Genomic DNA, 24,718 nt, shown 5'->3' with positions numbered 1-24,718 from the left:
CATGTCTCAGACTTATATTTTATACCTCGCTATTCGTACAATCACCCTAAATCTCAGTACTTAGCAGTATTTCACTTGAAAATGTAGGCCTATAACTCCTATTAACCTATGCACAAGAGGATCTCTACAACTTATATCCATAGCAAACCTGGCGTCACTATGTCCCTTTGCCCTAACCATCTTGTAGCTTCGAATTAACTTGTTTTTATTCTGCCAGTACCTAACAAAGGTAGGCACAAAATGCTAGAGTAACTCAGTGGGTCAGGCAGCATATCTGGAGAGAAGGAATGGGTGATGTTTTGGGTTGAGACCCTTCTTCAGACTGATAGATGATGTACCTAACAAAGGATCTTTGGTCTGAAACGTTAATTCTGTTTCTCTTTCCATAGATGCCGTCTAACCTATTGAGTTTTTTCACCATTTATTGTTTTTATTTAAAATCTTTTACTTGTTTTGAAATTAATACCTGCGAATTACAAAGCTAATGTTTATGTGTAATGATTAACTTATACATAATAATTTTATTACCAGTTGATGGACAATAATAATGCTAATAATTAAACAATAATAATGCCAATTTAAACTAACAAGTTAATCAATCATACAATTTGTGATGGTTAACTTTACAGAACGATAATAGGTCTGAGATGTTAATAATCATTTAGCTACGGTAAAGAATGCTATATTTATATATACACCAAACCTCCCAACATTTGATTTTACAAATTCATAATTTTGATGTCCAAAATTCAGAATTTTACATAAAAATTCATAATATGGCGCGTATTTTAACTTTTCAGCAAAAATAAGTATGCATGCCAAATGTGCATAGGCACTGCGCTACATTCATATGTGAAAAACAACTATTATTTCCAGCAGTCTGTAGGTCTTGGACTACATGTACAATGTCATGCCTATCATGAGTATATTCTGCTATTTATAGAAAGATTATTGAAGAGATACTTTTTGCAACAAAGAAAAAATTGTTTAGTTTTGTTTATTCTTATTTTGCTTTTTCGTTACAAATCCCAATTCTCTTAGTATTGAATAAAAGAACAATGGTCATAAAATGTATGACTAAGTTATGAAGAAAGAGTTGATATATGTGACTTGACCAAGCATATGGAAGTACTTGAAGTAAATTCGCACATTAATTGATAATCAGCCCAAAAAGGCGGTAATTGGCTTTTCTGCTGTGTTTTATATTTTAACCCCGTCTTAATTAATATAGTTACTGTTCCACCACTGATTTTCTGGCACTCTTGGTTCCAGAGCTTTGCTGGTTTATCTGGCCCGCCAAGGAAGTCGGCTATTGGGATAGATGTGCTGGCTCCAGCTGGGCTGGAGTTCCAGAACCTCGGCTGCAGTTTGCAAATTCAACCCACTGATCGATCATGGAAGTCCCGATGAGGTCAAGATTGGCTGCCTTGCCCTGCCTAGGTGTCACATTTTCGGGGAGACTTCCAGGGCGGGGGTATTTCTCGCAGAACCCCTAACGACCTTTAGTGGCCGAATTGACAAATTGCAATGACTGACTGTTTTGCGGAAAAATGTGAGGCAAAATCGGAATGGCGGAAATGAAATAAGAAAGCGGAAATTTTCCACCAAATTCGGAAGGGTTGGGAGGGGTGTATACAATCACTACGCCACCAATTTGCAGTGATCTTTTTCAATGTAACAAAAGTAATTTCCTATTCATTTCATACTTGTTAACTAGTATTTTGGTACTGAAAACAAACCCATTCTTGTCCAGTTCCTCTACATCTTGAACCCTCATGCCAAAGATGAACAAATTGTTTTCACCAGCCTCTTCTGCCATCTCCACATTTGCACCATCCATGGTGCCAATTGTCAGGGCACCATTCAACATGAACTTCATATTCCCTGTGCCAGAGGCCTCTGTGCCAGCTGTAGAGATTTGCTGTGACAGGTCTGTTGCTGGGATGACTGTAGATTAAATGAAATAGATTTCATGCTGGCATACCCGTTTCTGACTTAGTAAACATCCAAGCCTCATGTACATTATGAAATAGAAAATCTGTACACTCTCTGAAGAAATAACAAACAAAAGGGACAAACCTTTGGCTTGCCAGGTAGTGATATCCAGCAATGCCTCTGATGCCATCAGATCTGTGACAATGCAGGCATCACGGATTGCAATCCTTGATCTGGGCAGATGATAGAAATTCTAACGAGTGTCTATTTGGATTGCAATCGTAGCACTTTAGCATGGTGTCGTGAATTGAAAATAAATATGACAAACCATAATCCCAGACCACTTGCGATCGTAATTCTCACGCACAAATACTCAATTCAAGAAGATTTTCATACTTTAGAAAATATCTTGCATCCTTACATTAAGGTACAATTAGTTAAGAGAGGGGGGGGACTCGTGTTCAGCAATGATGTTAACTCCCCTTTTTATCATTTGTGAAGGTTAATTCTAATATAATTAACCTTTAATACCTTTACTTTACATACATAGCATATGTTCTATATGCACACAAATCACAATGGTTGACTGAGAGGATAATCACATCTATTGATAGAATTATTAACCCATTTCATAAAAATGAGCAATTTATTATCTCAAATCATTATCCTGATTGGTTGTGTTCTTCAAAATCAACACAATTCTCAAATCAATCAAGCATAAGGCAGTAAAACTCCGGCAATATGGCATACTTGGGACTACTACTGCCGAACTAGCAGATTTACCTGATCATTGAACCCATTTTTATTAACACCGAAATACGTTGTAATTTGACAGTCATACAGCATGGAATAGACTTTCAGCCCAACTCATCCATGTCAATCAAAATGCCCCATCTAAGGTGGTCCCATTTGCCGACCATTAGAGGGCTCACATCCCTCTAAATCTCACCTATCCAAGTGCCTGTCAAATGTGTCCTTACCTGCCAAGTTGTGCCTGGTACCGATGTCACACAATGTGCCAGTCAGCTGCATATTGCAGCACCGCCTGTCTTTCGTAGAAAAGTTCTTCCAGACCAATACCGTTGACTACGTCCATCAGACAGTGGGCAGCATGAAACATCCTGCAGGCACTGCAGGACATGGACTCGATGGATCCTGAGGCATCGTTGCCTGAACAGACTGCCCAGTTTGTCTGGCGAAATGTCTCATCGTCAGAACTCACCAACAAGCACCAAGACTTCACTTGGCTGGCGGTGAGAGGGGCCCTCCCAGTCAGATCCTTCCTGTACTGTCGGAGTCTTACTAACGATTCACACTGCTCTCAAGATGGCTGCTCCGGAGAGGAGACTGTTGACAACCTCTTTGCATCATTCTCCATATACACTTCAAAAATCCACAATCTGCGAAGGACCTGGTAACTATTTATCATGATCAGTTCCTTAACAAATGGGTCTCTGATTTACGGACTGCTCCCAGGGACACATTCAGAGATGGATTGCAACTGCCACTAAAAGATCATCAACTCGGTGAAAGATGCTCTTTGGTCTGCTTAAAACTTGTCTACCAGCACAGCGAGATGTCCGTCATGGAATGGTGCTGACGGGCCCATTCCAGACTACAGCAATACATGCTGAGGGACTCACTGAAGCTTGATGCAACCATACTAAGGCTCTTGGGGGAGGATCACAGTCCAAGACCGTTCGTCTGCTGGACATGGATTTGCAGAATCTAGTGGGTCATTAGTCACCCTCCAGTCACCTTGCACCTCACCCTTGGTTAAAGATGATGCACATATCTCAGCCAGGTGCTGTGCTCATGGATATGCCTGGTCAGGCCTCAGAGATTAATCTACCTTCATACATTTAAAAATCCAAAAGCTCCTCTACTGTAATGCAAACTATTCCCAAGAAATAACTCTCAAATAACTTTCCTCAAGTTCCTTACTCTTCATGTTTTTCTCCATGGTATAAACAGAAGAGAACTGACTCTCCTGTGAAGAGACCATTACCAGTGGCCAGATGCCAAACTATAGGGACATATGAATTGTCAATTGCAGATTGTTGGGATTTTTATGATGAATCCAAAAAAAATCCCTCAATATTATAGACCAAGGATCTCCAAACTATGGCCTGTGGGCCACATCTGGCCCGCCATGAGATTTTATCCGGCCCGCAGCAAGCTCTTAGGCAGTGGGGACTGGAGGCAGAAGCTGCCAGCGAAGGTTCACTGGAGAGCGGATCGCCACCGACCCAGAGCCAGGACAAGGTGAGAGATCGCAGTGCCCCCTCACAACCAACAAACTCAAGCAAACTCTCTTCCCCGGCCACATCTCCCTCTGACGCAGCGAAATAAGAACAAACACAAGTGAAACTTCCCTCCTCACCGCCACCGCTCACCCCGGGGATGCGGGACTTCTGAACAACTAGACTTGTGTTTGTTCTTATTTCGCTGCGTTAGAGGGAGATGGGACCGGGGAAGAGAGGAGGAACGGCGCAGATATCACTGGCGCTGGGAGAGAGGGGAGAGGGAGGGAGCAGCACCCACAAGTGGCGGTGCTCCTTCACCGGACCCTCTGACACCCTCCTCCTTCCCCCTGGTCTCCCGCTCTCACCCGCTGCTCCCCCTACCCCGACTCTCTTCCCCCACCCCCCCACACTCTCTCCTCTCCTCCCACCCCCCCCCTCCCTCCCTACCCCTCTGTCTCTCTCTCTCTCCACCAGTAGTGGTCACGATATCTTTTCAGTTTTATAAATAATTGTATACCTACGGCATATATATATATATTCCAATATTTCAAGCTCTTTTTAAAAATTGAATATTATTTATTTGTTGCCTTATAAACCTCATGTAAACTAACCTAATCTAACCTAGTTTAACCTTTCCGAATCTAATCTAAACTTTGAGTTCATTAAATTTATGAAACTCACAGTACTTTATTTTTCCCTACGGCCTGCAAAAATGTGCCAAATATATAATGTGGCCCTCATGCTGAAATGTTTGGAGGCCCCTGTTATAGACATATGTACTCAGTTAGAACCAAGCCAAAGTTTGACACATAAAGCTAGAGTAAGGGCCTGTCCCACTTTAGGTGATTTTAAAGCGACTGCCGGTGACTAGGCTGTCGCCGACAGTTTGCCGGGTGTCACGGGCATGATCGTGAAGAGTCTTCCAAGAATCGTAGTGGATCTCAGCGTGTCGCTGAGAAATCATCCGAAGTGAAATTTCTCGGCGACAGCTGGCTTGTCGCCAGGTATCGTTGCTTATTGCGGGCGCTGTCGCCTGCTGTCCCCAGGTTTTCTAGGTTCTCTTAGATGCATTTAGAAGCACATTATATTAAAATAAGTAAAGTCATTTCATAATACCATAAAATGCCATAAATACCAATTTATTTACCGTCGGGACATTGAAGGCGACAGTTTGACAGTCAGGTAAGCATGGGAATTTTGCGATGTTTATGGCCATCAGCCATTACATTTAAAGTGGGCTCCCAACCCAGATATGCAACCCAGAAACCAGATGTGCATCTCCCGTATATTTTCAAAGAATGCCCACACACTTTTCACAAAAATCCACTTAACCATTTAAAAAAAAAAGTTTTTTAATACAGCTATTAGTAAACTGGAAGTAAATCCAGTTTATGCCTTGTTACAGCAATGCTTGGTTTTTAAGTAACCCATACAGCTGGTTTGTAAACTAACAAATCTGGGCCTCAGCCCCCTTCTCTGCAACTGGCTGCTGGACTTCCTCACTGCCAGACCCCAGTCCGTACGGGTCGGCAGCAACACATCGGACACCATCACGCTGAGTACGGGTGCCCCACAAGGATGTGTGCTAAGCCCCCTGCTCTTCACCTTGCTGACCCACGACTGCACACCCACCTACAGCTCCAACCACTTCGTCAAGTTTGCGGATGACACAACAGTGGTGGGTCTCATCAGCAACAACGACGAGACCCACTACAGGAAGGAGGTGGACCAGCTGGCCGCGTGGTGCACAGACAACAATCTCTTCCTGAATGTGGAGAAAACAAAGGAGATTGTTGTCGACTTCAGGAGAACGCACACCCAACACCCCCACCCACTGACCATCAATGGTGCTGCTGTGGAGCAGGTGAGCAGCACCAAATTTCTGGGGGTGAACATCACCGAGGATCTCTCCTGGAGCAACAACATCACGTCCATCGCCAAGAAAGCCCAGCAGCGCCTCTACTTCCTCCGCAAACTGAAGAGAGCGGGAGCCCCCACACCCATCATGTACACTTTTTACCGAGGTGCCATCGAGAGCATCCTCAGCAGCTGCATCACTGTGTGGTTCGGAAGCTGCACAGCCTCCAGCCGTAAGACCCTGCAGCGCATAGTGAACACTGCTGAGAGGATCACTGGCGCCTCACTCCCAACACTCCTGGTCCTTTACACCACCCGCCTCACCCGCAAAGCATTGAGCATTGTGGGTGACCCCTCCCACCCCTCCAACAGCCTCTTCACCCTCCTGCCTTCAGGGAGAAGGTTTCGCAGCCTGAGGTCAAGCACCACCCGACTAAAGAACAGTTTTTTCCACCAGGCTGTCAGGATGCTGAACTCTCTCCCCTCCCTTCCTCCTCTCTCCCCTGCCCCTATGGGACCTGGACTTTAACACCCCACACACACGCACATCCAGCACCAGACACTTTTTAAAAAAAAATTTGAAGTGACTATATTTTATATTTTATGTTTTATGTTGATTGTTGTTTGCTGTGCCTTTTGTTTTATGCACTTTGTTCCTCGGGATTGTGGGAAACGGTATTTCGATTTTCTGTCTGTGTGAACTGGCTGAGGATTGACAATAAAATTGACTTTGACTTGACTTTGACTTTGACTTTGAAAACTCTCAAGTACTTACCGACTTGTCAGTGATTTCAGCGAAAATTAGGACACCGGAGAAGCATTGATAGCGTGGGAATTTCACGATGTTTCCGAAGACGCTGTAATCTCGACCTGACTTGGCATTGTCGTGGTCATTGTCGTCGGGTAAAAGAAAAGTTCGGCGATCTGCTACGACTTTGACAGTCACCGGCAGTCGCCTTAAAATCGCCTAAAGTGGGACAGGCCCTTAACTCAGCGGGACAGGCAGCATCTCTGGAGAGTAAGAATGCGTGACATTTCGGGTAGAGACCCTTCTTCAGACTAATCAGTCCTCGTTTCCCTTTCTCCTGACTAGTCTGAAGAAGGATGCTGCCTGTCCGGCTGAGTTACTCCAGCTTTTTGTTGTCTACGGTTTAAACCAGCATACACGGTTCCTTCCTACCCAAACCAAAGTTTACCTGGTTTAGAGACTGTTAGCTACAGTATTAGGAGAAATTAGACAAAAAACAAATTGTTTTCTCTGGAGTATTGGAAGTTAAGGGGAGATCTGATAGAAATGTATAAAAGTTTGAGAGGCATAGATAGGGTAGACATTCAGAACCTATTTCGCAGGGTGGGAATGTCAAACATTTGAAGGTCTTGCTATAAGGTGAGAGGATAAAAGTTTAAAGGAGAGCAGGCCAAGTTTTAATTGTTTTATTTAATTTTTTCTTTTATTTTTTACAGAGTGGTGCATGCCTGGAACATACTAATAGCTGGTGCTGGAAGCAGATACGATAATGTTTACAGGCATTTGGATGAAAATGCAGGAAATGAAGGGATATGGATCTTGAGCAGACCGTTGGTGTTAGTTTAATTTGATATGGTAGGCGTGAACACTGAGCTGAAGGGCCTGTACTTGTGGTGTTCTATGTTTAACAACACTCATTATTGTAAATTAATCACTCGTGCAAATTTTCTTACTGTTTAACTGATCAAATTTATTCTGAGCATGCAGTAGAGATTTTCAGTTTTCCTCATCGTGGTGCACTCTGGACACTGAAGTTTGGTAACTCACTGATAACTTCACGATTTTTCTTTCATTAAAATCCAAGGATTAGGAAATTATGAATGGGGGGCTGTAAGTGAAAAGTCAAACTTGATGCACCTCAATATAATGTCATTAAATAGGCAAATTAAATGATAAATAAATCAATTTTGAAGAATCATGGATAAAAATGTAAAAGGCAAGAGTATCAAAGATGTCACATGAAATAAAATAGAAGAGTAAAGAAGAATATTTTTGAATATGATTGTACTAAAGTAATGGTAAGGCTTTATCAACTCGCTTGTGTCAGTGTAGGTCGTTTTTATCTCTTCCTCACGATTCACTCCATTCGTTCATTCGAGCATATTATGCTCAATTTAACATTCAAAGATTTCTTGCGGATCAATTCTATGGTAAATATACTCATTTCCAAGTGCAAAATGTACTACCGCACAGCTGAAAAGGTCAACAAACATCAAACAAAAATACTGTTTTGCAAATTAGTAATACCTTTTTCAGCAAGTGAAACTCTGTAGTTTTCCAGAAAAATAACCTTCAACTTCTTGTTAATTACAGGGTCTTTGTTCACTACATATGCCACAGATGTGATAAGTTTAATAATCAATTTAGCCATGTAATAGCCAGGAGCAGCCTAGGAGAAAAGAATGTTTGACCTTAAGAAAAGATTGGTAACATGTGAGCCATCACAAAGCCCTTTTTTTTAAAATCGCTAACAGTTGTCGTAGATTAATACAATTACTGCCAAACGTTGAGGAAAAATCTGTACAATTTGTCTACAGCAGTGAATTTTCTGCTGAGATCTGTATAATGAGAGCATATATTTTAAATATTGTCTGATATTTCCATGACACTCGTATAGTTTGAATGATAGTTACATATTTTTTGAATAGAAATAAATTAAGTATTGAAATATTGAACTGTCACAAAATATGTGGTGATAAAAGCACATTAAATTTGATTAGGGAGCTTAAAGGATCGTGCAGTTTGAGAAGATGAAATCAGATGTGTCAGTATTATTGAAGATAGACACAAAGTGCTGGAGTAACTCAGTGGGTCAGACAGCATCCCTGGAGAACATGGATGGATGATGTTTCGAGCCAGAACCCTTCTTCAAACCCAACATACTGTTTTCCATATCACTGTTGAGTAAAGGTAACTACAGAGGCATGAGGAAGGAGCTGGCTAAAGTTGATTGGGAAGGGACCTTACCAGGAAGAATGGTGGAGCAGCAGTGGCAGGAGGTTCTGGGATAATTTGGAAGTTACAAGATATTTTCATCCCAGAGGAAGAAAGATTCTAAGGAGACAATGAGTCGACCGTGGCTGACAAAGGGAGTCAAAGACAGCATAGAAGTAAAAGAGAAGGCATATAATATTGCAGATTACTATGAAGCTAGAGGATTGGGAAGCTTAAAAAAACCAACAGAGGACAACTAAAAAGTCAATAAGGGGAAAAAAGATGAAATATGAAGGTAAACTAGCCAATAATATAAAAGAGGATACCAAAAATTTCTTCAGATATATAAAGAGTAAAAGGGAGGCAGGACATTGGACCTTGGGAAAATGACACTGATGAAGTAGTGGGAATAAAAAAATGGCAGACAAATTTAATAAGTTTTTTTGTGTCAATGCTCACAGCGGAAGACATCAGTAATGTGCCAGAAATTCAAGAGAGTCAGGGGGCACAAATTAATGGAGTTGCTTTTACTAAAGAGAAGGTGTTTGGGAAGCTGAAAGGTCTGGAGGTGGATAAGTCACCTGGACCAGATGGACTACACCCAAGGTTCTGAAAGAAGTAGCTTTAGAGATCGTGAATTAGTAGTGACCTTCCAAGAATCACTAGAGTCAGGAGTGGTCAGAGAGGAATGGAAAATTGCAAATGTTATCCCACTGTTCAAGAAGCGAGCAAGGCAAGAGGGGAAACAATAGGCCAGTTAGCCTGACTTCAGTGGTTGGTAAGATTTTAAAGGTCATTATTAAGGATGAGATTTTCGAGTAATTAGAAGCACATGATAAAATAGACCAAAGTCAGCATGGTTTTGTGAAGGAGAGATCTTATGTGACAAATCTATTAGTGTTCTTTGAGGACATAAATAACAGGATAGACAAAGGAGAGTCAGTGGATATTGTTTACCTGGATTTTCAGAAAGCCTTTGATAAGCCACCGCATTTGAGGCTGCTAAACAAGAAGAGAGCCGATGGTATTAGAGGGAATATATTAGCATGGATTGATGGTTGGCTGAATGACAGAAGACAAAGAATGGGAATGATGGGGACTTTTTCTGATTGGCTGCCAATGACAAGTGGTATTCCACAGGGGTTGGTGTTGGGTCCAGTACTTTTCATATTGTAAATTAATAATTTAGATGATGGAATTGATGCCTTTATGGCTAAGTTTGCAGATGATACAAAGAATGGTGGAGGGGCAGGTAGTGTCGAGGAAGCGGGGAGTCTACCGAAGGACTTGGAAAAGTTGGGAGAGTGGGGCAAAGAGGCGGCAGATGGAATGCAGCCTAGCATAGTGTGCAGTCATGCACTTTGGTAGTAGGAATAAAGGCATAGACTATTTTCTAAATGCAGTGAGGTTTCAGAAATCAGAGGTTCAAAGGGATTTGGGAATGCTGGTGCAGAATTCCCAAGAGGTTAATTTGCAGGTTGCAGATTGGAAATGAAAGGTTAGCATTCATTTTGAGAGGACTAGAATATATAAGCAGGGTTGTAATGCTGAGGCTTTATAAAGCACTGGTCATACCACATTTCGAGTATTGTAGAACCAGAGTCCATGCTGACCACCCCGTACACTAACACTATCCTACACACACAGGGCAATTTACAATTTTACCAAAGCCAAATTAACCTACAAACCCATGTCTTCGGAATGTAAGAGGAAACCGGAGCATCTGCAGGAAACCTAAACGGTCACAGGAAGAATGTGCAAACTCCACACAAACAGCACCCAAAGTCAGGAATGAATCAGGATGTCAGGTGCTGTGAGGCCATAGGTCTACCAGCTGCACTACTGTGCAGACAGGTGCCAATACTAGTAAGTTTGATACCATGGAATGCATAAACAATAAAAATGTATGCACCGTTTTTGTGCAGTTTTGTTTTGCATATATTTTTCATTTTGCATAAACTTTTTTAAAAAAATTTTTTAAGTTGGTATAGGAATAAATCTTGGCCAAGAAAAGTAAAAGAATATCCATGATTTTATCCAAATCATGTATTTTATATCCTAATTAGTTTAATATTTTGTTTGAAATACAGCTTGCCCACAGTACAAATCTGCCACAAGCACTGCTCACAATTTGAAGCTGTGCATGGAATTTGGCAAAATACTGCAATCTATATTTTAACCGTGATGATTGCTTGCTGCAGATAGATAAAGGAGGAAATAAATCTTACCTTACCCCCAATCATAACAGTTCTTGCAACAAATGGCTTGTTTGGGTCCTTCCTAATTCCTTACACAAGATATAAACTAATATTAATGTAAGCATAGAAATCTGTCACTGTTAAATTTAAGATATGCATTTAAGGGTGTGGGTTTCATTCAAAACCTATTTGGTAAGTTTCATAAAATAAAATTATGCACTCTGAAATTTTGTAGTGTTGCATTCTTACTAATGTAATAACCAATATAGTTCGGGTTTTGGTTTTTAGAATCTATAATGGAAATAAATATTTTGAATTTATTTTGTATCTAAAAATGGAAAATTGAGAATGAAATTCACTGCTATATTTTTAACAGAACCAATCAAATGACTTTTTTCTTATACTGTAGGAAGACTTAAAGGCAGGAGAAAATTTGTAATCGCGTAGATGACCTTTTCACAAAGATATATTGCAATTATGAACAATCCTCATGAAAATCAATAAATATAAATGTGATTTCTACATTGAAATAATGTAGTTTATGTACGGATTCCATACCGACGTCACAATAAAATTCTAGAGAAAATATAAAAACCTGGTTTTGTGATTTCATACTCACGATTGTACATAACAATGATATAAAGGCAATTCATAAGTTGCCGTTTGTACTCATGGATTCGTTTCACATGAACGTCATACATAGACGATACATCGATTGGGAACCCATACTCTTTTTCTAGCAAGGCAGCAAGTTTGCTTTTATTTGTCTATTAACAGGACAAAAATGAGAAACGTTGCTATATACACATTAACTAGTTTTCACGAATGCAGAATTTACATCATTTAAATTTCTCTACCCTTTTCACCGACATAATCTCCTGAACGAATTGATCATCATTCACGAAGGCGTGCAGTTTCTGTAGCTGGTCCATTTCTTTAATGAAGCCCACTCCTATTTTCTATAACACATTAAAGGGTGTTAATATTCTTATTCTACAGTTAAAATAAATTCACAATTCTCTTGGTTTTATACAAGCTACAATAAGAATTCAAAGTAATTTTGACCCTTCAAGCTCCGGAAAATCGTAAGCTGTTAACTACAATGGTTTGCAAATTTAATTCAACCAAGACTTGAGGAATGAAGTCCTATCAAGTACTTGGTGGATTCTTGTGAAAGTCCACAATCTATACATCTCACCAAGAAGTTAATATGATGGAGAAATTTTCTCTTTCATCATATCATCATCATATATATACAGCCGGAAACAGGCCTTTTCGGCCCTCCAAGTCCATGCCGCCCAGCGATCCCCGTACATTAACACTATCCTACACCCACTAGGGACAATTTTTACATTTACCCAGCCAATTAACCTACATACCTGTACGTCTTTGGAGTGTGGGAGCTACAGCTACTGATAATGATTGATAAGATCGAGTGGAGTCCAAGCAATGTTTGATGGGGGATATGCTAAGTTACCCACAGTAGTAGTTATCCATCTGCATTCTAGTGCATTTGTTATAAAAGATAACCACAAAGTTGAAAATATATAATTTAGAACTTCCATTTGCTCCGCCCACAATTTCCCCATGTCCAAAACGAGCAAACTTGATTATCATAACCTATTAATCAATCAGCTAAAAATCTAACAACTTTTGAGCCATAGTTCCTCATGGAGGACTAGTGCCAATGCACTCTAATCCATCCGCCTTTGGGCTTTCATACAGTTCTAACAAAAGTCAATGCAACCTGTGGGATAGCACCTCATATTCTAACAAGGCACACTGCAGATCTCAATAAATAACACTGAGTCCAACAATTTCAGATTTCCAATCAGTTACAAATGATACTAGAATATTAACTTGATTTATTGCCCCACAGATGTTGCTATACCTGTTGGCATGCAGGGATTCTATGTTTTTATTAAAGATTTACAGCATCTGCAGTGTTTTGCATTTCCAGTTTATAGCTCATAGTTTCAGCATTATTTTCTTCATCCATTTCCTTTTTTATACCTCCCTGGGGCAGAACATCTGCGATTAACAAATCTTCACCACCCTCTCACAGCTAGCATTACTGCCAATTGTGTCATTTAAGCACTTCTCCATTGCATCCTATCAGATATTCCCCTTGTTCTCTCCACCCCACCTTTATTTGTAATTTAAAACAAAAGGTCCACCACCGATTTTCCGAAAACTGATGGTCCGGCGCCTCCTTTAATCCGGACAAAATTACGAGAGCGCATTTGAAATCCTTCCCAGAAGTCCCCCTGACAATGTGGCGCCTCGTTCAGGTGAGGCGGCCGATCTCGACCTCATCGGGACTTCAGCGCCGATTGACAGTTCAAAAGTGCCGATGGCAGCCAGGGCTTTGAAACTCCGGGCAGAGCCAGCAGATCCATTCTCATAGCCGACTTCGGAGGCCAAATTTGCTGGCTGGTATCTCAGTCCCTCAGCAGCCGTTCTGGCACTGTTGGACTCCTCTCAGAGGCCTCTGTTGGTCAGGTGAAAGGGATAATCCAGAAAGGCTCTGGAAAATCAGTGGTGGACCTGTACCTTTCACACCTCTGATTAAAGGACATTAACCTGAAATTTCAACTAAATTGCCTTCACCACAGATACTGCCACAGTTTTTCCACCATCACTTGTATTCTTGTTTCCCTTTCTAACAACCTGATTCAACTTTTAGTTTAGGCTTTTAGTTCACTTGAGCTAAGTCGACCACTATTTCTGTGAGATAGAAACTGCAGTTGGACTACACCAATCAACCAGCTTCTTGAGCGTGAAAACTAAAAAACAATACAGATACTTGGATAAAGAAATAAAAGCAAAAAATGCAAAAAAACATTCAATAGGTCCTGTGGAAAGAGAATTAGAGTCAAGGGCCTGTCCCACTTTAGGTGATTTTAAGGCGACTGCCGGCGACTAGGCTGTTGCCGACAGTTCGCCGGGTCTCACGGGCATGATCGTGAGGAGTCTTCCAAGAATCGTAGTGGATCTCAGCACGTCGCTGAGAAATCATCCGGAGTGAAATTTCTCGGCGACAGCTGGCTTGTCGCCAGGTATCGTTACTTATTGCAGGCGCTGTCGCATGCTGTTCCCAGGTTTGCTAGGTTCTCCTAGATGCATTTAGAAGCACATAATATTTAAATAAGTCATTTCAAAATACCATAAAAAACTTGAGTTTAACCAATTTATTTACCGTCAGGACATTTGACAGGTAGATTGGAGGCGACAGTAATATTCGGGTCTATAAACAACCAGCTTGCACAGAAGTTTAAAGTCATCTGGGTCCTAATATGTTTTAAAAAACTATAGAAAGCATAACACACTTAGAATTGTGGCAAGAGGCCATCAATTAGCAAACAACTTGCAAATATTTGAAGTCAGTGGTCCTTCCTCCTGCTGCATATTGCGAACACTTCCCACCCTCATTCTACATTTATGGTAGCTGTGTAGTTAATGAGATAACATTGAATGGAGAAGCCTATTTAAACAGTGATTAACAGTAACAGAATCGATCACAAAAGCATGACAATCACTTTAACTGAGTTACTGAACATATCATCCTTATACTGCAGAAACTTACCATTCTAATGCATGGACAAAATGCTACCTACCTCAGCTATAAGGGCAGCCAATGCTGGATTGCAGAGCAAAAGCCATCTCCTCGGAGTAATTCCATTTGTTTTATTCTGAAATTTTTGTGGTTCAATGTCACTAAAGTCCTTAAAACTAAATGGTAGAAAAAAAAACAACAAAAAAAACACAGAAAACATTTAATTTTCAATATCTAAATACAAATTTATCCCAGAAAGATTTACATGGCACTAATAGAGATAAATGAGATGAAATCGGCTAAAGGAATGCCTTGGTATAAAGGTCATTGCCAAAGCATTTCTGAGAAAAATGATATAGTACAGATAAAGCTGAAACAAATCCTATTGTAGAATGCTCTGCTAATTAGGCAAGATTTTGCAGAATCTCAGCAACAGTATTTTCTTTGGTGCAAATCGATACCAAATGGAAAAGAAAAAGAGAATTGGATTTCTTGTTAAACAACCAGATTTTTAAAAAAGATAGTGAAAAATCAAGAAACTGCAAATGCTAGAAATTTGATATAAAAACTGAAAATGCCAAAGAAAGTCAAGTAGCAGGAAGACCAACAGTGAATGTTCTGGATCAAAGAACCGTCATCAAGACCCAGACAAATGTTCCAACAATAGTGATTCAACCTGAATCGTTAACAGTTTCTCTTCCAACAGTTGCCACCAAACACAAGATTAAATGACTCTTTCAATAGCAAGAATGTCCTTCCTCAAATTAGGAGAGCAAAACTGCACACAATATTCCAGATGTGGTATCAGCAGGGCCCTGCGCAACTGCAGAAGGACCTCTTTGCTCCTATACTCAAATCCTCTTGTTATGAAGGCCAACATGTCATTAGCTGTCTTCACTGCCTGCCGAACTTGCATGCTTACTTTCAGTGACTGATGTACAAGGACACCCAGGTTTGTTGCACTTCCACTTTTCCTAATCTGACACCATTCATATAATAATCTGCCCTCTTCTTCTTGCCAGCAAAGTGGATATCTTTTTGGACAGCTGTCATGCCACACCTTGGTCCATGTCCCTCACTGTTCCCTGTCAATGATATATGGGCATGACATTTGGTTCTAAAGGGAGAGCTTGAGAGATGTAATTAGTGAGATGTCAGTCGTCAAGCATCTTGAATGATCCTACGCCAGTTTACCCAAAATGAAACTAAAAACAGATGCAATCACCTTGCAGATGTTAAGACTGAAGGCTTGTTTTCAACAGTCACTATTTTGCTCACTCAGTGGTCCACATTTCGAATTCTGGTGGGATTTCCTGTGTTGCAATGACCCCAATCGCTTTCATTTTCACAAAGGGACAGGGCTTACTTTGCAGCTTGTGGCGTCAAATCCCAAAATCCAGACCCAACAGATTCTTGGCTTGAAACCTTAATTAGTTTAGTTTAAAGATACAGCACGGAAACAGGCCCTTCGGTCCACCGAGTCCACACTGACTAGCCATCCCCGCACATTAACACCATCCTACACACACTGGGGACAAATTACACTTATGCCAAGCCAATTATCCTACAAACCTGTACGTCTTTGGTGTGTGGAAGGAAACTGAAGATCTCGGAGAAAACCCACATGGTCACGGGGAGAACATACAAACTCTGTACAGACAGCGTCCGTAGTTGGGATCGAACTCAGGTCTCCGACGCTGCAAGCACTGAAAGGCAGCAACTCTACCGCTGTGCCACTGTGCTGCCCTGCTTCACTGTTAAATTACTAATGGATCACATCAATCAGCTGCCTCACTGACACTGAATCTAATTAGTCAGCTACAGAAATATAAACAAAACTTCCAGAAATAGATGTAGCAGATAAAAATAAAGGTGGGGCACCTGTTGCTCCACCAGTAGACCCAAGAGAGAGTGGAAAACAGACAAGACCATGGAGAGCAAACCAACCTGGCATCAGTAAAAGTGGTACATTTATGGGCCACAGAGATATTCTTGCCTCCCATAATTAAATAAATACTTACCTGTGGGACTTCAAATAAAACAAAACCCTGGAAATGTAAGGCCTTCTCTAACTTGTTCCAATTCGGATGCAAGATCATTAAATGAAACATTAACTCTGTCCACAGGTGTAGCCTAACCTACTGAGGGTTTCCAGCAATTTCCTTTTTATTTTGGATTTCTTGCATCTAGAATATTTTGGATTTCACGGGGGATATTCGTTGACTGGACTGTTTTGAACAATGCAATGCTTGCTCCATTGTACATTTCTAAGATGGTAATCTAGGTATTTGAAGTAATTCAACAGCCTAATAATTCCCACGCTTTTTTAAAGTCCTGCCTCTTTTTGCTAACATTTTTAGCAATGTAAGAATGGTATGTCAACAGTATCTTCCAAATAAAGACAATTACCTACAAATTGATAAAGGCCCTTCAACCAAAATGTTAATTTGCAAGTTGAATCAGTAGCAAGTTGAATCACCAGTTCATTGGCTATATTTAAGAGGGAGTTAGATGTGGCCCTTGTGGCTAAAGGGATCAGGGGGTATGGAGAGAAGGCAGGTACGGGATACTGAGCTGGATGATCAGCCATGATCATATTGAATGGCGGTGCAGGCTCGAAGGGCCGAATGGCCTACTCCTGCACCTATTTTCTATGTAAGGAAGGCAAATGCAATGCAAGCATTTATTTTGAGAGACTTGATATATCAAGTACGAGTATCATATACGCGGAGTAGACTCGATGGGCTGAATTACCCAATTCTGTTCCTATGACTTTTGTAGTATTACTTCTGAGTCTGAAGGTCTCAACCCGAAACGTCACCCATTCCTTCTTTCCAGAAATGCTGCCTGTCCCACTGAGTTACTCCAGCATTTGGTATCTACCTTTGATTTAAACCAGCATCTGCAGTTCTTTCCTACATATGAAGTATTATTGATAGTTTTCAGTATATGTAAAAATTATTCAAGAATATCCTTACACCCGATCTTTGATGATTGTGGAATGGATCTTGGCTACGCCATTCACTGAATGTGAACCCACAATGCAGAGATGTGCCATATTTATCTTCTTTTCCTCACTCTCTTCTATTAGACTCATTCGCTTTAAACGCTGTTCATCACCAGGATATAGACTTTTGATATTCTGTGGAAGACATTTTAAATAGCTGGAAAGAGAATTCTGTTATGTAATCTCATACAATCAATAGAGTCATACCGCACAGAAATATGCCCTTCCATTCACCATGCCTATTCTGGCCATCAATACCTTGTAGCCTGCCATGCCCTGGCAATTGTGTGTCCAGATGTTGCTTAAATATTTTGGGAGTATAAGTGCCTACTGCTTCATAGGCAGTGTGTTCCAGGTTTCAACCATCCTCTGGTTCAAAAAGATTTGCCTCAGATCCCCTTCAAATCTCTTAATCACCACCAAAATGTACATCCTCTTGTCTTCAACAGCTCTGCCCTGGGAAAACATTTATTCTCTACACATTTGTGTGTATTTCTACCAGGTCCTTCCATCTCCTTTGCTCCAAGGAAAACAAATCTGGCCTATTCAGTCTCTCGTGCTGAATGAAACTTCAATCCCCGTGAAACTGCTCCGCACCTTCTTGAGTGCAATCATGTTCTTTCTACATCATAGAAACATAATGTTCCAGACGTGACCTCAATGTTTTTAAATTTGTTCATTGATCTCCCTGCACCTATGTGTAAGAAAATAACTGCAGATGCTGACCTGCTGAGTTACTCCAGCATTTTGTGAAAATAAATCCCTGCACTTATGTTGTATGCCCCAGCGAATGAAGCATACCATATGTATTCTTCACCATTTTATCTGTCTTTGCCCTTACCCTAAGGGATCTTTGGACTTGTATACTAATTTTGGATAATTTGTAAATTAACAAATCATACTCACTATATTCACATCTACATTAATATACAAAAGCTTGAAACCACATGCCACCAGGGTCAGAAACACCTTATTCCTTGTGTTATCACACCACTGAACAGTCATAGTTTTGGACAATAGGTGCAGGAGAAGGCCATTCAGTCCTTCCAGCAGAGAGTTGTGAATCTGTGGAATTCTCTGCCTCAGAAGGCAGTGGAGGCCAATTCTCTGAATGCATTCAAGAGAGAGCTGGATAGAGCTCTTAAGGATAGCGGAGTCAGGGGGTATGGGGAGAAGGCAGGAATGGGGTACTGATTGAGAATGATCAGCCATGATCACATTGAATGGCGGTGCTGGCTCGAAGGGCCGAATGGCCTCCTCCTGCACCTATTGTCTATTGTCTACCCCATATTCTTAAACTTTGGCCCCTGGTTCGGTTACGTTGAGAGGGGCCGACATTTAAGGGCCCACGCCGACCAGCAATCCTCGCTTATTACCATTACCCTACACACACTGGGAACAATTTTTACATTTACCAAGTCAATTTACCTACAAGCCTGTACCTCTTTGGAATGTGGGAGGAAATGGAGGATCTCGGAGAAAATCCACACAGGTCATGGGGAGAACGTACAAACTCCGTACCGACAGCACCTGTAGTCGGGATCAAACCAAAGTCTCCGGCGCTGCATTCGCTGCAAAGGCAGTAACTCTACCAATGCGCCACCATGACCGCCCGTGAGTGCCTGGAACGGGCTGTCAGGGATAGTGGTGGAGGCACATAGAAAAGTGGCAATTAAGAGACTTTTGGATAGGCACATGGATACGGAGGGATATAACTTATGTGCAGGCAGGTAAGAGCTAGTCTTGGAATCATGTTCGGCAAAGATATTGTGGGCAGAACGGCCTGTTCTTGTGTGGTTCTATGTTCCTCCCATAAGCTAGGGTGAAGTCCTGATCTCCCAACCTACCTCATTGCGGACCATGATTTTTTTTTCTGCATCTGTAATGTGATTATGCTGTAACACTATGTTCTGAACTCTAGTATTTTTCCCTTTTCACTATCTGCTGTACTTATATATGTCTTGATTGTACTTGTGTATAGTATGATCTGCCAGGATAACATAGGTTTTTTCACTACATCTCAGTATACCTGACATCAATAAACCAATACTAATATATAACAGACAGCAAGTGTCCAATCTCTGATCCATGTGGTGCATCGCTGGTCTCAAGCTTCGTACTAGGTCTCCTTTTGTCAGGTATATTTTAAATCCAATTTGACAATTTGCCTTGGTTTCCAAGGCCTCAAATCTTTTGGACCAGCCTTCCATGTGGGATCTCCTGTATTCCTTCAATTATTTCAAATAATTATTCCTGCATTTAGGCCTCCTCTTGACTTTGGTTATCTTGCACTTCCACCTCTTCTGGCATCTAAACTCTCCTGTCATCCACAATGTTGGCAGCGTATAATAGGCTGCTGAGCTGACAATGAATTGGTATTAATATCATATCATATCATATATATACAGCCGGAAACAGGCCTTTTCGGCCCACCAAGTCCGCGCCGCCCAGCGATCCCCGTACATTAACACTATCCTACACCCACTAAGGACAATTTTTACATTTACCCAGCCAATTAACCTACATACAATGGAATGGAATCATTCAGTTATGATGCATTTCTGCATCGGGCCACAAAGTGACATGTACAACCAATCAAAAATTAAATAATTGGAAAGAAAGCCTGCAAACTACAGAGATACACGCTCCAAGCCCTGCTAATGAAATTAATCAGCTCTCACTGAATAAGTAATTGTGCAACGTGATGTCAAAGAGATGGTTTTAAATGACTTCTGTCTAATTGATACAAAAAAATAATTGCTCATTGTAACCTTTAGTTTTTGGGAATATGATGCCTGCTCTGCAGTTGCAATGGCGTAGTTGTTAAATATCAGCAATGACGTGTAAACAGCAAATCAGGCCGCCATTTACGAAAAGGACAAAGTTAACATTTCAAGACGAAGACACTTCATCAGACCCTTCCACTTCCACAGATGCTGCTGACCTGCAGAGTGTTTCCAACACTGTTTTCCTTTCAGATTCCCAGCATCTGCTCGGCCTTGATTTTCAGTAAAGATGTCCTTGCTGACGTTTTGAGGTCTTACACCATTCTGTGCTCAGAGCCAGTTGGGAGAATTGCTCCAAGAATACCCTGGGCAGATATGGCCAACTATTGAAACACTTTCACTTGGTCTTTCATCTCCCTTGTCCAGCAGCTTTTGTATACCTGCTGTTCACTCTCAGACATGCTGCAAGAGAAGTGAAACCAAGTCTGGGAACAACATGCTAGCACAGAAGCAATAGTCAATACCCTTCATCACCTGGAGTCCCCAACTTTAGAGCAAAATGTAGAAAGCACAATCTACCTGTCAAACCAACAACTAATATGACTGCTTTAAATAACAATTGGTCCTTCCTTGTGAATTGAGAGCATTTCTCAACCCTGTTACTCTACCACTGAGATTGGAATCTGTCTCCAGATTATACACTTATGTTGCTGTAAATTAACAGCAACAAAAACTTGCATATTCCAAATGCTGAAAATCTGAAATCCCAACAGATGTTGCAGAAGTTCAGCAAATCAAAACATAATCCGTGGAAAGAGAATTGGAGTTAATGTTTCAAGTCACACCTTTTCGGCTGAAAAATCGAGTGAAAACATTTCTTTCTCTCTCCAGATGGTGTCAAATATCAGCATTTTCTGTTTTTAGCTCTTTCATCAGATCTTGACAAAAAATCCTGACTCCTTACCAAGCTAAAAACTAGAGGCCTAATATACACAAAGGATTGAAGATTAAGATGATTGTTCACCACTGCCTTCAACCATGAGCATGCAATTTCCTATCAAGCCCCATATAAAAAGCAAAATTTAAAAAATGACAAAATATTGGGAGTAATCAGCAGGTCAAGATGCATCTGTGGAAAGACGTTTAATTTACATTATTACCGTTTATCATTGCCAGAATATAAGGGCAAAGTCTCCAGCATCAGTGATTTAATGAATCACACTGTGCGATCCATTACGCTGCATTATTCCCCATTTTCCCTGCCACATGAGTGGAAAACTTGTAGCATATTTGTAGAATCATACACTTACCTCTAGATGCCTTTGGTTAATCTCGTAAATAATCTCCAGATGTCTGGGCAAGAGTTTCTCAAAGAGCTGCACAGGCCACCGTTCAAGGGCCTCGGGCAAAACTGTGTGATTGGTGTATGCAAATGTATTCTTGGTAATAGTCCAAGCCTGAAAAATGAAAAAAATGTTTTGCTATATTGATTTTACATCTTAATCCATGAATTCATACTGCAAATTCAGCAAGAGTTACAGCATTCAAAGTTTTTTCACCATATCTTTTCTTCCCAATTTGAACCAATGATCATCTTGCCATTTTCATTTTAGGCTACTAAAATGGGTCAAATCACAAGTATTATTATGCGAAGGAACTAGATTGATTGAAAATTGAGTTGAGTGCCGAGACCCTCATCTTTTTTAGCCTGGGGCACTGTCCAATTAAAGTAACCTGGTTAAGATAAGACTCATGGTCAACTACCATGTAAGCCATCAAAGAACTGGTATAACTATAGAAACTTTCTTGTTGGAAACAAACTGATTTTAACACATTGCTTAAAGTTCCTTTATGACCACTGGTCTTGCATTTTGGAACTATTAACATTCAATGTAACCCTGTCTTGTTTGCTCGGTCTAACCTGATCCCAATTAAGCTTCTCGATGTCCACTAGAATCCTCATTAACTCAGGAATCGCCAAGGCAGGATGGGTATCATTCAGCTGGATTGCCACCTGCAAATAATATAAAGCAAATCAGAAATATAACATTAAATTGTTTGCTACCCCTTCACATCCAGCAACGCCAAAAGCTTTGTTGTCCGTATACAATACACATCAAATCAATTCAGAAAGATTAATTATGGCTTAGGAATAATACCTCACTAACAAAATACTGTATTTTCTGGCAACATTAAGTGGAACAGAGGTTTGCATTCCTCTCACTTTATTCATTTCAACAGTCCAATAGAGTACAACGGATGAAACAGAGAAAGTAGGAAAGAGTGAGGTATGGCTATGTGCCTGGAATGAGGATCACCAGTAATTCATTGCTATTATCCTGTGCACTTGATGTCCACTTGTCTTTCATTACATTACCTATATTTTCCATGCTTTCCTCCCATTCTACTATTTCAATTATTTCCAGCCACACCTACAATAGCAAAATATTGCAATGCAGGAAATCTGACATGAGAAATTCTACCAGTACCTGTTGAACAGGTAGAATTTTGTGTTTTGGAAGACATTTTGTTTGTGTAATCTTTTTCACTTATTTCTGTTTGACCCATACCATTTCTTGTTATATTATCACCTTCTGCCTTCAGACCAGATACAAAATTATTTGTATTTGATCCTCTTTTCCCAATCCCGATCTGCTTAAAAAGCTTCCAGTTTACAAACAATAACCCAATGTTTCTTTCTCCATTTTGATTGAGGAACTTCTTACTACACCTAACTTCCTCTACAGTACTTGATGTGATCACCTTTCCTAAGTAACAGCACAAGCTACCTGTAAGCAATTAGCACAGTTATATGGTACCAAAAAAAAAAAGTTAATATTTACAGGAGATGAAAAGTTTAAGAATACCATCTGTACTGTGTCACCCAACAAATGTTGATCACAACATAAATGTCTGCTGGTTCTCAATATTAAGCAATGGTTCGAAGAATGTAATTAATCATTTCCCAAAGATTTTTAACATTGGAAAGGTTTCAGTAACTGAAGAAGAAAATAGATTAACTCATCAATTTTCTGACTTAAAACGTTCATTCGGAAAAGTATTAGACCTGGACAGTGGATCCATTTGCACAAGTCAGTATGTGACCCTGAATGTCTCTCGTCTATTTCATTTACTTCTCCAGTACTGTTCTAAAGGATAAAATGGGAGGAATGGCAGTTTACTTTTGCATATTAGACATCTACAGACTGTCAGATGCACATCTGACAATTTTATCCGGTATGCAGCAATCAACTCCGCATTTACTCTCAGAAATTGTTGCTGAGGTGTTACCCATAACCTATCTTTATAATTAACAAAAAAACAAAGCAATCCCAACCACAGAGTGACAAGGAGATTTGACTTGAATGGTTCTCATTGTTTCATTGATCTATTGGTCTCTGTAACTCAACTTCATATTTTAAAGCCAGCAGTTTTCTATCTTTGTTGCTAGGTGTCCCATAATTTGTAGCAGCTCTTCTACATAAATCACTGCAGATACATGCTCCCTTGAACATTATGGAACTTGACACAACTACCACAAAGAATGATTGATTGAAACTGTTCCAGTACTCTCACCAAACAGCACTGTTGGAGAACCTTCAGCATGTCAAAACTAGTGGATCAAGAAGATGGCTCAGTACCACCTTTTCAAGCATGAATACCGGATAATAAACAGTGATGAACAATGCAATTTACAGCAAAGTCCAACATTAAAAATACTTCCACTCACCCTGTCAGTGCATCCCTTCTTGCCTTTCCACCCATCTCCTCAAATCCCTATTTATCCATTTTTCCCTCTCACTTTTCACCAAATGCACTGCCTACATTGATCTTTCCCTCTTGGTCATCCAACAAAATGTATCCGTCAGATTAAAACAACTTGGAGACATGGTAAAATTTGACACCTGCTGGTCAAATGTAGTTACCAAGCTAAGTGGGCAGCAGGTCCTCAAGTGACGAGATTACCGCTGCCTGCCATCATCTGTCATAACATTGCTTCTTGGGACACTGGTGTTCAGACATGTCAGAGAAACTGATCCTCTGCTTGAAATAGTTTGAGGGTAGTGTTGAGATTGTGCATCACTGCTCTGCAGTTACTGGTCTGTGCAGCCAGCCATTGGATGCCATTTCAGGACAAAATCCTCATTGGAGGCACAAACCAAAGCTATGTAAATATATCCATGGAACTGAACCTGATTGGGTGCAGTCAGCCTAAATACAGGGTTGAAAA

At 40.6% G+C, this 24,718-nt stretch overlaps 1 protein-coding gene across 1 annotated transcript in view; it reads right to left on the bottom strand.

Annotated features, from left to right (window-relative positions):
• Positions 1-24,718, bottom strand: part of LOC144597663 (glycogen phosphorylase, brain form-like) — a 60,205-nt gene that overhangs the window by 8,875 nt on the left and 26,612 nt on the right. The window contains exons 9-17 of the mRNA XM_078407186.1: positions 22,409-22,501; positions 21,798-21,944; positions 17,733-17,896; positions 14,816-14,930; positions 12,056-12,157; positions 11,818-11,965; positions 11,229-11,287; positions 8,314-8,455; positions 1,740-1,947 (exon numbers count right to left, since the gene is read on the bottom strand). Coding sequence (XP_078263312.1) covers positions 1,740-1,947; positions 8,314-8,455; positions 11,229-11,287; positions 11,818-11,965; positions 12,056-12,157; positions 14,816-14,930; positions 17,733-17,896; positions 21,798-21,944; positions 22,409-22,501 — 1,178 coding nt within the window. The remainder of the gene's footprint in view (positions 1-1,739; positions 1,948-8,313; positions 8,456-11,228; positions 11,288-11,817; positions 11,966-12,055; positions 12,158-14,815; positions 14,931-17,732; positions 17,897-21,797; positions 21,945-22,408; positions 22,502-24,718) is intronic.

Source organism: Rhinoraja longicauda, chromosome 10 (assembly GCF_053455715.1).
Source record: "Rhinoraja longicauda isolate Sanriku21f chromosome 10, sRhiLon1.1, whole genome shotgun sequence".
Taxonomy (NCBI): Eukaryota; Metazoa; Chordata; class Chondrichthyes; order Rajiformes; family Arhynchobatidae; genus Rhinoraja; species Rhinoraja longicauda.
This window is presented reverse-complemented; position numbering and strand designations above follow the sequence as displayed.